Source organism: Agelaius phoeniceus, chromosome Z (genome assembly GCF_051311805.1).
Source record: "Agelaius phoeniceus isolate bAgePho1 chromosome Z, bAgePho1.hap1, whole genome shotgun sequence".
NCBI lineage: Eukaryota > Metazoa > Chordata > Aves > Passeriformes > Icteridae > Agelaius > Agelaius phoeniceus.
In genome coordinates, this window is record NC_135303.1 from 69,636,082 (window position 1) to 69,650,391 (window position 14,310).

General features: G+C 36.5%; 1 protein-coding gene across 1 annotated transcript in view; it reads right to left on the minus strand.

Annotated features, from left to right (window-relative positions):
* The window catches only part of ANKRD31 (ankyrin repeat domain 31), a 66,136-nt gene that overhangs the window by 6,832 nt on the left and 44,994 nt on the right, over positions 1-14,310 (minus strand). Inside the window, exons 21-23 of the mRNA XM_054652769.2 lie at positions 12,706-13,753; positions 9,302-9,442; positions 8,608-8,704 (exon numbers count right to left, since the gene is read on the minus strand). Of these exons, the coding sequence (XP_054508744.2) occupies positions 8,608-8,704; positions 9,302-9,442; positions 12,706-13,753 (1,286 nt within the window). The remainder of the gene's footprint in view (positions 1-8,607; positions 8,705-9,301; positions 9,443-12,705; positions 13,754-14,310) is intronic.

Here is a 14,310-nt window from a genome sequence, read left to right on the forward strand (position 1 = left end):
AATTCTTAAATTATGTTTCATATGGTAGAAAGTATTATTCCCACAAATGAACCTAAAGATGTTATGCTTTTTCAAGACACACAGTTAATAGTTCATCTGTTTCTAAATGTCTGAAAAATGTACAACAGCAATACTGCTTTACAGGCTTCTTTAGAGCATTACCCAGATAAGTGATACGAATATATTATTTTCCATTAACCTTATGCCTACATCATGTTCTTATATAGTAACTGTTTTTTTCCCTACATATCCTGGGGTATAGGGCTGTTACACAGTAACAAATGCTTATTATGTGACATATACTGAATTATTATTTTTCAGGTACCTTGGTGCATCAAGATATTGTTACATTATTCATTTAACAAAGTGTCAAAGTCAAGTCCGCCAATGTATTGTAGAAATCCAGCAATGTTTCAATAGTCCCTCAGGGACACAAAATGACAATTTACATCTTAGTAGCTCTTTTTTGCTATAGATGTAAAATGATTTTATCCCCAAAAGGTGAGAGAAGTATAACTGACATACATGCCAATACTGACTGAGAACTATGCACATCCTCCCATAAAAGAATCTATCTTCAAGACTGAATTTATAAATAAGTAAAATAAAATAAGTACTTCTAAAATAAAACAGAATGGCTGGTTCCATTTCTCTTATTAAAAAAATATTTTCTATTAAAAATATTTTTACACAGCTGTCCAGATGACCTCTCGGTTTCTCAATTAAGTCCATCACTGTATTTAAATATCAATATTAATGATTTTGAACTCAACATCAACAAAATCATATACTAGTATCCATTCTTAAAAGACGCAAAGATTGCTTTAAAAATAATTGGAGGAGACTATTTCTTGGTATGACTAGGAGGATGTAGGTTTCCAACATACGATTCCTTCTTTTTAGCCTATTATGTTATTGTTGTAGACTTGATTATATAATGATTCACTTGTATACTCATTTGAAAGGAAAATGGTTCTCTAAAATTATTCTAACCATTTTAGAAAACCTGAAATTAATGTGCCAAGATAGTGCATAAAAAGTTCCAGCTCCAAACTTGAGTAACTAAAACCAGAACACTTTAAAATTCTTGCAGTTTATAGCAGACTGAAATGCAGGTTGGAAGAAACAGGATATAAGTTATAAATCAAGTTTCAGTTCAGGTCAGAACAGTGCTTTGAAAAACCAACCGCTCCTGTTTTTCATGTACTGGTAGAATCTACAGCGGCTATTTTTTGAGTTTTATGTACAACCTCAGAACAACTTCTAGAGCCTTCTCCTACACTATTATCACATGGTGATTGAAAGACTGAATTGTTTTGTTTAAAAGCTTTGTCGTAACTTTGTTAAAAGTGATTCCTGAAAAAAACACCAACCAGATAAAAAAGTGATAAAATTCAAACACTTCCAAAGATAAAATCATCAGGTAATCTCCTAAATACTTTCACCTCATATTACCAATGTGATGTCAAAATAGTCTGTCTTGTTTCTTTAAAGCAAAGCAGCAGGCAGAAGCCAGTGCCTCTTGAAGGCTGATGTGCCTCACATTCCCTTGCATTTATTGCTTTCATAAGTAAGACAAGAAAAGACGTGCTCCAGGAAGATAATCTCCAACAGTTCTGTTTGTCTCAGTCTTCTCTCAGTCTCCACAGGACCACCAAAACAGATGAAAATGTTATAGTGCACCTGATTAAGTAAGAAGATGGGTCTGTTATCAAAGGATTCTTTTACCACTTGTTTCACAAAGTAAAAAGGCCAGAAAGCCAATGTTCAAAGCACTCAGCTAGGAGTCAGTTTTAAGTACTCTGGCTGCACTTCTTAGGAGAACATAGTTTCTGTATCAAAAAAAGGGGCAAAAGTTTTAACAAGCAAGTTTCCAACTAGATACTGGGGAAAAATTCATCCTGAGCATGGTTAAGCATAGGAACACCCATCCCTGAAAATATGCAGAATTTGCCTGGACAGGGCAAATTTATCTAATTTGGAAACTGGTCCTACTTTGAACAGAAAGTTGGACTGAAGACCTCCAAAGGTCCTACTGAACCTATGTTAGCCTATGATTCTGTGCAATCACAGTATCATCTGGTTTCTTCTGAAGTAATTTTCCAATGTCAGAAAAATCTGGCTTACAGGTAACAAATACAGACATCAGATACTTAGAATTGGTTTCCATGGCATGCAGTCCCTGATAGTTGTTTCTTCCCCTACCCCCCTCTGCCCACCCACAATTTTTGTCCCTCTGAAAAGTGATTTTTGTTTGGCTCTTGCTAGCCACATAGCTCAAGTCTGAATCAATCATGTGACATTTTACCTCCAACCCTGCTGACAGTCAAATAACAGCAGGTAGAGGATTTTGGAAAGCAAGATGAAGGAGAAGCCTATACCTCAGCCAAGGTATGCTGTTACTAGAAAATACGGCTTTGTAAATTCTGCAGACAGAACTGTGCACTTCTTTGTAAAGCATGTAAGCACATAATGCAAATGCCTGGAACTTTACAGTTCTGAAAGTACTTTCAAGTATTTTGTCCATAAGCCATAAAGAAGAGAGAACAGTGTAATAGCTGCACATTGAAATCCCCCCAAGATTGAAACATAGTATGGATAGACATTTTTGTCTACAAACTCACTTTTCTTTCCAAGTACAAAATACAAAGAATATATAGTTCATCTCCCTGTTTTTTAGAGTCACATAAATGGGTACATAGTGTAGTTGATGAATATTCTACTATAGGTAAGGAAGAAAAAACATATATGAGATGTCAGGGTGTTGGTTTTTGTTTGTATATGGTTTGTTCACTGGGGTTTTTTAAATATTTCAAGTATTTCTCTTTCACATCACTGTGCCATTATTAATAATATGATAAGCTACTACTTCAATAATACCCAGTCCAAAAAATTCAGATATACAGAATCAAGTTCCTTAAGCCATGCTATTTTTGTCAGAAATAATAAACTTAGGTTTATTACATCTTGACTTTTCAACCACTAATGTTATTCATCATCTTTTCCTGTTTTCCTTCAAAAACACGAGGAAGACAATAGTAAAGTTTTCTAGTGAAAGTAGTTTCTGATCTAAGTGTCTGAGCCTAACCAGAACCTAGGGTTCTGATGTGGAATACACTACAGCACAAAATATTTAATTTTGCAATGGGCTAAATGTGTTGTTTGGATTATGCCACAAAGTATCTTCAACGGTTCAAATATGCATATGAGATCCCTGTCCTGGAAAGTTTACAATTTAAAGTATAATGGAAGACTGTTGCAAATATGCACATGCGGTGTTTTCTAGTAGCTTGATTTTACACTTGTTTAGGAACTGACATATATAATAGCTAAGTTTCATTTATCTGGAATGATTCACGTGGATTTAAATGCTCTCCTGTTAAGTCGGCCATTTCAGCATCACAACTTTAAACTGGTGTACAAGAGAGGACAACTGACTATCAAGAAAACTGAAACTGATTATCCTTCTATCATTTTCCAGGACTAGTAAAGCCCACAAATAAACTAGGTTAAAGCCAACTTATACAGCTGAGCTTTACCTTCAGATTTGATGTAGCACAAAGTAAAACAGCGGTAGCATTGTGTATGTGCCTAGTTCTTTGGAAACAGAACTAGAGGGCAAACCAATGCAGTAAATCCATCTATGGGTTATGAGCCTTCTCATAGCACTTACGAAATTTCGTTTAAGAGACTTATTGAAGCACTCATCCTGAGATGCTTGCAAAGGAATTTCCTTCTGAAATAGGAGTTTTCTTTTTACAGTTTATTTAAAAAAATGGTCAGACTGTGAAAATTGAGAAGCTTATATTTAGACCTCCACAGAAAATATTTGAGATTCACAAGGCAGAGATGTCAAAACTGAGATGGTGGATAAATTTTTACATATTATACTGCATGTTCAGCAGCTTTTTTTCTTCAATTGATAGAGTAATTAAAGTAGGTATGAACAAAAATTTATATATGGAACAACAGTAAATGTACAGTTTAATAATTTTTTATAACATGTATCTTTAATTTTGCATTATCTCTACTGTATGTTAATGGTTACTTTTGCTACACTATAATTCTACACTCTTGCTGTAACTGTTTCCATTCAGGACTGAGCACTTAGATGGTAGGGTGACAATGACTGTATATGCTACAAGACCATTATTTTGCTAAGCAGAACAGAAATAGTAGGCATATTTGAGAAAATATCAATCTGGCTGTTCATTTGTTCAGCAGAGATACATAACTTCTATAAACCATAGTCTTTGTTACTTTTCAATTAATATCAAAGAGCAGTTCAATCTGGGTTTTTTGATATAAATGTAGCCATCTACTACAGAATTTATTTTTTATAACTTTACAGACCACCTTCCTCCAAATATTCTGACCTGCCATTTAAGATACAAAGCCTGTTTACTTCTATTAAAGAAAAAAAAAGATAACAAAGCATTTTCTCCAGAGGTTTCTCAGCTTAATCCTTGCAAGGTTGCTGTAGGGCCTATGTACAGAAGCATTAAGAATTGCTTTAAAATATGGATGCACTTTTAGCTTCCAACAACTGACAAAGACTTGATTCACTTCTGTTTTCTGCCTTACTGCCTCCCACGGCAGACCTGGCTTGGCACTGTTACCCTCACCAGTGCAGTATTATCTGGCACTGGGGTTTGAGCTATCACTCTAACTTTGAACTGTGGTGAGTCAGGGTCATCCCTCCATAGTGTAATCACAGGCAGTAGAGGCAAAAATACCCAATGAAGTGCAATAGGCACTGTTTAAATCAGACAAGTATTACAGATGGGGTTTAATGTGCAATCAATGTAAAAATGCAATACTGAAAACACAAAGTTACAAGCTTGGTCAACTACATAAAGGTGAAAGCATCTTCAGAAGCATTTCCACACCACCCTCTAAATTAGATTATACAAGATTATTCAGCAATGCTTATGTATCATATTTCTCATGTATCATAAATTCAGAAGACATTTCTCCATGCTATTTTTTTTTTGAGACATTTAACTGAGTACTCAAAATGACACGAAGTTATTTTGTTAACTACACCAAAATAGCAAAATGTTTCTAATTTGGACACAGGAGAGTTGACCATATTGAGCTCTGAAAAATACCACTATTGGGTCATTTTGATCTAATCTAAACCCTCAGGAGTGTAATCATTTTTCCCCAGCATTCTTTCCCTCCCACACACAAATCAATTCCATGCCACCTGCTTTTCTTTTTCCTCTCATATCTCTTGCATAGCCCTTGTATCCACCATTAGGTTTTCTAGACTGCTAAAAAAACACTCACTCATAAATTCCCTGGCAACAGCTGCTTCTCCTTCAGCACACAGCTCTCACAACTTATGTTTGTGGCAGGGATTGGTGTTTGGCTGCATATTACTCAGGTCAAAGCTTCCAAGAGGCTGAGCAATGGAGCCACTACCAGGATTCTGATAGTGCCTTTATCACAAGGTGGTTCCTTGTGATAAAATTCTTTCCTGGGAGCATGAAAAGATACTTCTGTTCAAGGAACAAGAAGTATCTCTTAACACTGATGGTTTAATGAACAGAGAAGTTATGATTTTTATTTTTCTTAATTTGTTTCTTTGTATTTTCACTTAGCCTTATATCACCTAACACATGTAAGGGTAAACTTTCCTTTGCTCCTTTACCAACTCAGCAGTTGCTGCTGTAAGAGGATTGGGGCTTGTTTTTTGGGTTTTTTTTTAAATTTATATCTTCCTTGGCAAAATTACAACAGAAAAAACTCTAACTTGAAAAGTAGCCTACTAAATGTATGTGTTTCATTGCTTGCCTCAAGGAAAACAGAAACACACCATATCACGTACAATCATAGCACAACTTTCCCACTTGCTTTCAAGCATTCCTCCTGAGTTTAGTTTAAAATTTAATACTCCATACCTCAAATAACACTAACATAAACCTTTCAAAACAGCTTATGGTTCAGCCATTAAGAAATCATTTGGATTCCCTTGAAAACACTCTTCTTCCATACAACTTTGGGACCTTTCATGAACTAAAGGTGAACAAGAGCTATTTTAATCTTTACAGGTGGCTAATGGTTGTTAAAGGCAGTAAGGAATTGCCTGAGCACAACAATTGGACTAGTCATGCTGTTTTCCAAAGACTGTCTTCCTGAAATAGCAATCTGCAAAATGAATGTGCACATCACACTTACTGTAACAACTGAATAAGCTTTTCTTTTAAGCCACTTTGCTGGAATTTCAATGTGAAATACCTAACACCAACATTTGCTTGACAACTTAAATCTGTTTTTCAGCTGACATCTGCTTCTGAATCCTTGTTATCCTTGGTCATTTTTAACAAACATTATGACAAGTATCAGAAAGCATGGAGAAATTCTAAGCTATAAAATTACTGTTTATTCTGTTTTCCTGCATACAGATAGTCTAAGAGTACTGCTCATTTGCTTAATGTTTACTTTTCACTCAGGCTTGAATACAGTAATTCTTGCTTTCTGCTAGCATGATTCTAGGAGAGACTGAAGACTCAAACCCAAAGAAGACACATAAAATGAAATTTAGTTAGGATTTAGATGACCAATTCCAAAATTGCAATTTCTAGTGCTTCTACTAAATACTTGCATTGGTCTGGGACTGCTTTACTTCATGGGCTCTTCAAGGTTTTTGCACTAACACCCCTAAGGTACCTAGAAGTCTGATGATGCATAAACGTTGAAGCACCTTATAAATCTCAACCAAGCTGAAAAACTGGACCATTTCTTGTGTTAGCCGCCACAGAACAGTAACTCCTTTTTTTCTCACCAATGGACCTTGATTTGGTAGAAGTTCCTAGGCTACGCTTCCTAAACTGGGCTGTACAAAAATTTCATTGGTAGCTGCTTCTTTCTATTCTACACCAAGATGGCTAGGTGTAGCCACCGTATATATAATTTTCTTCCCACTTCTCCATGCTCTTCATACAGTAGCTCAATGAACACTGGGCCAAGGTATGGGAAGCTACAAGGAGAGTGAGGGAGGGGTATTAAAAATAATAGCATTCTCCTCCAAAATTGCTCAAATTCCCAGGCCCCAATCTTCTTTTTTTAACAATGCTCTGGGACACACAGAAAAAAAATCATTAATACAAAAAGTAAAAAAGAAGTTTGGTTCTCTGAAAAGCAGAAAAAAACTTCTACTATATAATACACACAGGCCCTAAGCATATTAGAAAGATAGAAGAGTGCCTGGGCACTCTATGTCTCTCCAGGCAAGCAGTACAGAATAGTTCACATCCACACCAGCAAACTTTCCTCTGCTTTTGAGCAGGCTGGCTGCAGGCAAAGTGCCTGTTGGAAAAAGCACTTGGAACAAGCTAACTCATGAACTGAGCTTGGAAACCATTTGAGGGTTGTCCAATGAGCAGAACTGTACTCACAAAACAACACTGCAGATTAATCCTCTTCTGAAACAATTTAAGGCGCTGTTTAATGTTCTAGATATCTCACCATGTAGTATCTGAAATGGAACTGAAACTGTGAACACTTTGACTTGCTCTCCCTCAACTTCCCATATAAGACTAACGGTTAGGCAGTGGCTACTGTCATCTTAAATCACATATCACAAAAAACTTCCTTAAATACTCTTTTCCAGATGACCCTGGACTACTTGGGAAAAACACTTGCTGATCTTCAGACTGACTTTTTTTTTGTCAAGAATAGTTTTTGAATAAATAGATTTCTCTGTTCTAGAAGTTACAATCTTTATCATAAATTTTTCACAATACAAATAATTCAGAAGAACTAGTGAAATTTTCAAAGGCCTATCAAAAAGTTTGGAAACCAAATACAGATCTAAGTCACTTACACCTGTTATAACCTGAAGTTACTGAAGCAAAGAAAAATAAACTCACCCTCTGGAAGCTCTTAGCCTAAAGCATATACCAGTAGAACACAGTAATTTGAATACCAAGTTAGTTCTTTTGAACTGTTATCTTTAAATTTACTTTCATTATGTTAAAAACAGACCAACCCTGGTATCCCAGTTCACATGAAATGAAGTGTCTTATCAAATTAACAGAAACAACCCCAAAGGCCTAAAAGCTTTATGGACTCCAAGTACAACTGGCTGTCAAAGGGACTTGTGTTTCCCCAAGAATACATTGCTTATCAAAATTAGACTGAAGTACTTAAGTTTGCTAAGCAGTTCTGAAAAAATTGTTCACTGCCATTTTGTCATATCAATGCACTTTGTTTCTTTTGACTATTTATTTCTAGAGAATTAAGTATCCTCCTAATTATTAGTGTTGCTTGGGCACTAGAATAAAAAAATATTAAAATGGCTTACTCAAAACTTCACTTTATAGGAAATATTCTATTATAAAGTGTTACTCTTTTTTTTTTTTACATAACAACCAAATAATTACTAACTATTCTCTTCACACAACAAATTTATGGAAGTGTAGTTTTTTAGACTTTGTGTACAAATTTGGCACTACTTACATTTCAAGATCAAGATCAGTGATAACCATATACCCAAGAAAAAAACTAGAAAGCAACAGAGGTTTTGGGCCTTAAGTCCTTTAGAAATCACTCTCTGCTGCTTTCAGTTATGAAGAATATTAGATTTTAAGTGGTACATACCCATAGGATTTCCTTTCTGTGCTGGTAACTCCAGGTCGCTGGAAACTGACGTTTCACCAACACTAAATTTTGACAATTCTGTCCCAAGATATGTAACCTGTAAAAAGAAATCTAGATGGATAACTGATTGTTTTAATTAGTATTTTTGGGTTTGTTTTTTTTTTTTTTTGATAGATGTAGAAACTTCACTTTTCTTTAAAGCTGAGTTTATGCACTTGTAAACCTAATCTGCATCTGTCAAGATCAAGGAGAAATTATGCTAATTTGAATTCTAATGGAAAAAAAACCCAAGCATAATCATAATACAGCCCATCTGTAATGCCCTTTAAACTCTGCAAGTATTTTTTGCAACAGTCATGCATGACACCCTGATATTTCAGTAAGTTTGTTCCTTTTTATTCAACTACCTTTTAGCTTTTTCTATCAGTCTTAATCATCTTTAAAGCAACTCTTTCAAATCTCTTTTAACTTACAGTGTGAGCATTCCATGTTCTTTCAACATTCATGATGAATTCATCACTATACAACTATGTAGCTACAGCACTTTCTTTGCTGCTCATTCATTAAAAGTGAGACGATATTTAAAATTCAGGCTTGTACCCTCTTTTGCTTTAATAACAGTAAGGAGATTAGATTAGTGAAACCTGTTACAGCCATTCATTATTGCTAACTTTGGGAATCAAATCAGGCCTACCTTATTCCATGCATACTTCCATGTCACAGAAATATCACTTCCTAGTAGATCTTTAACCCACTGAACTGGATTCTGTAGTATTTGTCCTTTACTGGTTCTGATCTTGCCATTCTTCAAGAGTGTAGCTTTATGACTAAATTCCTAAAAAAAAATAAGAAATAATTTCAATTAATAAATTAACAAATATAAGATCTTTGAAACATGAAAAATGCCAAAGAACAACATAGCTGAAAAGTTGCAGCTAATTCTGTTTTTCTCTGGAAAAAAGTTAAGTAATCTAATGCCTCTATCAAAAACTGTACAAAATAAAGATGATTTATTCCACCAGAATAACAATCTTTAGCCTATCAGAGGACAAATCTCCCTATGTGTGTTTGTCAAAACTGTATTTGTATTTTAGTTCCTCTTACACATAACAAGGCTTTGAATAAATTAATGTGCATCAGTGAACTCAGGCAGTTACACGAGGCAAATCTGTGCAACAAGAAACTACTATACGAGGTACATATATGTCAGAGTGAAGTTTCAGCAACCAGTCAAACATAAAACATATTTGCACAAAAATTTCACTTATATCAAGGGATATGACTTACATGTTTTAGGAGGAACCTAACAGCCTTACCTTATGCAAAATTAAGTACAAACAAACTTACTGTTAATGCCTCTTTCATAATGTTAATACGGCCCAGTTCTGCAAACATTTACACCTCTCCATAAGCACAAGTTATAGCTGTTTATAGCTGAGTAAGTCATGGTTTTGTCATATTGGCCTCCGTTGACTAACACAGCTAAGTAATGCAACGATTAACTCTTGATCAACTCTGTCAGAACTTAGTAAGGTCACTTATCATTCCTAAGGTTAAACAATCCAAGTAAGAGAGTGACACACCAGAAAATACTGAACCATGTCCTACCATATCCACTGGCTTGGGGTCACTTTAAGAATTAAACAGAGACAATTAACCCAAATATTTCAATGAGCACTCAACCGAGTTCCTAAGTTCAGAGTTTCACAACCTAGGTCTACAGTATTCAACAATTGCATTCTCCCTGCCCAAAGCTAACCCTAAGTAAGGACTATGCACCAGCTGTATGTTGTCATCAAATACATCTCTATAATGATAAAGAAGGGAAATTTACTGATCATATCTTTGCAATGCAACAGACACTGGCTTCTAAATTTCGATTTCCATAGCACCATCTTCCAAGACATAAGTGAGTGTCATTTTCATTCTAGTAAAGATCACTGACTTCTCTACATGCCAAACACTAGTACCTGCAGCACTGGGTTATAATTCCTTAGGATCTATGTGTACCAAGCTGCTATCACACACAACTGTCTTGAAAAATTACAGTAGGAATACTGAATTTTTCATCCTTCCACTTAGTCATCTTGCAGTTCAAACAAATATTCCATGTTCTTGAAAAAAAAGAAGCACGTCCCCACACCTATCATATGGCGTGATATACAGCCTTGTGACTTACACTACCCTATGATCAAGAATACAAGACCACACAAAATGGCAGCTCTCAGCAGAAAACCATTCCTGAGATTATAGGTGTAGGAAAAGGAGTTCTTTCTACATTAATTAAATTGATGAATTGGCTGAAAAGAACTTTACATATTTTGTCAATATGCTGCCCTGGAAATTAACTAGCTGTGTTGGTTTTGCACAGCCTGGTTTATTGTAGCAGAGGACGGCCACAGAGGTGGCTTCTGTGAGAAGCTGCCAGAAGCTTCCTCCATGTCTGGCAGAACCAATCCCTGGTGGCTCTGAGGATGGACATGCAGCTGGCCAAGCCTGGACCAATTAGAGATGTTGTTAATGCCCCTGTTTATGACATATTTAAGAAGAAAATCAAAACAAAATGGATAGAGTTCTTCCTTGCCAGAGAAGAGGAGGAGGTAAGAACGTGTGAAGGAAACAACATGGAGACTCCAAGGTCAGTGGAGAAGGAGGGGCAGGAGGTGCTCCAGGCACTGGAGCTGAGATTCCTCTGCAGGCCATGGTGCAGACCATGGTGAAGCAGCTGTGCCCCTGCAGCCCATGGGGATCCATGGGGGATGCAGAGATTCACCAGCTGCCCATGCTGGAGCAGGTGGATGCCTGGAGGAGGCTGTGGTCCAATGGGAGACTCTATGGAGAGAGGGGGCCCTGCTTCCAGGCTGGAGCAGCCTTGTCCTTGGAGGACTGCACCCCGTGGAAGAGTGACCGTGCTGCAGCAGTTTTGGGAGGACTGCCTGCCCCTGGGAGGGACTCAGGTTGCAGCAGTCTGGGAGGACTGCTGCTCATCAGACTGGAATGGAGAAGTTCACTGAGAACTGTGTCCTGTGGGAGGGACCACATGACTAGCAGAAGGACTCCTCTCCCTGAGCAACAGAAGAAAACCTTGAGTGATGAACTGACCAAAATTCCCACCAAAATTCAGTCTCCCTGTACTGTCAATAGGAAGCAAGGGGGGGGTTGGGGAAAAAAGGTGTTTTTTAAGGGCTTATTTTTACTTCTCATTATCCTCTTCTGATTTTGTTAGCAATAAATTCTCTTTGTACATCTAAGTTGAGCCTGTTTTGCCCTTGGAGTGTTTTCTCCTGGTCCTTATTTCAACTCATGAGGCCTTCACTGAATTTTTCTCTCTCCTTTGCCCAGCTGTGGCAGGAGAGGGCAAGTGAGTGACTTTTGTGGATGTCTGGCATTTGGCCAGTGTCAAATCATGACACTAGCTCATATCTCAGAATTCAGTCAATGATTCCCTCATATGCTCAATACTAAGCCAGGTCCCTAGTAGCTGTTGTGAAAATCTGCTCTTTATTTGGAGGGACGGGAAATGCTTTTGTATTAAAAAAGAGGGGTTTCTTTTTTTTTTAAATATGGTTCATACCATACTGTATGCTTACGGAATCAGCAAGCATGTAAGCAAGGAATTTTGCATGTGTTCATGCCTATCACAGCACTACAAAATCCAAATGTCACATTTTTTATTTGAGGGACTTGACAGTTGTTTCCAAGAATGACATTAAGTCATAACAACAATCACATTCCTGCTCCTTCCAGTATGAAAATCATGTAGATTTTCATGAAAATCAATGTAGATCAGCCAAAGATTCCACTCTGGTTCTAGCAATAAGAAATATTAGCAAACTGGTAACGCAAAGTTAAACACAAATTTTACTTATGCAATATTCTGGGTCTTAAAATCATGGGCTGACAGAAGACTTCATCCATATAATTTTCCTTTTAAACTCATGAACAGTTATCTATAACCAATGAATAAAAAAACTCACTAGTTGGTGCTGAAGAAGCAGATGAAACCATGAGAACTGCTTTTTCCTGTTTTAGTGTGGGGGGCATTTTTATTATCCGCTAATATTAATATTATTACTAATATAATTTCTCAACAATTACCTGCAGTTTGAATTCTAAAACATTTTCTCCGGGCTTTATTCTTCCCAATTCAAGCAGATCTATCAACTGATTTTTTTTCTTACTCTTCCATCCATATCTCACTTGGTTTTGTTCCCATTCCTGATTACCATAACTCTGTGAAGATTTCTCACTGATATTTGCTGGAGAGTCTGTATTTGAGGAAATATTAGTAAGCACCAGGTTGGCATTAAATGAATTCTCACTACTCTGAAAGACCATTTGCTGCAAAGTATTAGAGAAGCTCTTGGTAGACGCTAATAAAGTTTCTTGCTGCGGCTGCTGTTGCTGCTGGAAAGCTTCTTTCTTATTCACATATCTGTGCAGATCCTCATGTGAAAGAACCTGCTTGCAGTGACGGGTTGTCTGATAGACTTTCTTACCAACAACAGTGCTTTGGGGTTCTACAATATTTAATGTGTTGGTCATTGAAGTGCAATTTAAAGACCTGTTTCTTTGTCCTACAATTGCTACACAATCAATGTCTTCTGGCTGTGAGCACTTTATTTTAGCAGTGGAAATAGTAGGTTCTGAAGACAATGTCATCACTTCTGCAGCATTAGTCAGCTTTGACATGTTGTCAAAGGCATATTCTCTTACTCTGTTTCCAGATGCCAAAGCATGATCAGAAGCCTCCTTGCTTCTAATTGCTTCTTTATTTGCTCCTGTTTCATCCAAGCAGATGTGTGGATGCTGGATGCATTCCTGAGCTGAAAATCTATTTTCTAAAGAGACATGTGCTTCTACTCTGTTTCCATTAGGCCTGCTGGCACCAAGCCCCATACTAAATGTTACTGTATTAGGACACATTATTTCATTAGCAGTTAAACTTTGAATTGTATCACTTCCATGAAATGAGATTTGCTTCTCTGATGATGAATTGAACATTTTCTTTGTTTTTCTGTAATTTTTTAATTTCTGCACTAATTTTTCCTGGTTTTGGGCAACAGTCAACAAGCTCTTTTGACTAGAAGCAAGGTTAACTAATTGTTCCCTTAGTGCACCTTTTTTAAATGATTCCACTGAGGCCCTATAAAAAATAAAAAATAAAGACATTGTAGTTACTGTAGATACAAAATTAAAACAGTTAATAGACATAACAAAGAACAAGAATACGTTTCAACACTTAAAATCTGCCAACATTTAAAATTTGAACAATATTTTTATCATGTATGAAGTTCAATGTTAAAATTCCAGGTTTATGAACAATGAAGTGCAGAATCCCAAAGTAGGATACAGAATTAAGATGCAGGTGGGAATCCCATAGAATTAAAATGTTAATCATCAAAACTTCGGAAATAGTCTTGCCTATATCACTCTTTAATTCACAGAATTTATACTTCTATACCACCTTTAATTCAAAGAACCAAAACTATGCCTGTAGTATATCACCAACTGCTCTGTTATTACCACAAATCATAGTAGCACATTGAATCCCATGTCCCAGAAGTCTACTTTGGAGTCTTTTAAAATGAGTTCAGGATGAGCTCCTGAAGGATGATACTATAAGGATTTTTTTATGGTGTACACAACAAAACATTTCACAAAGCTACCAATATAATAATGCCACATGACCTTTAAGAGGAC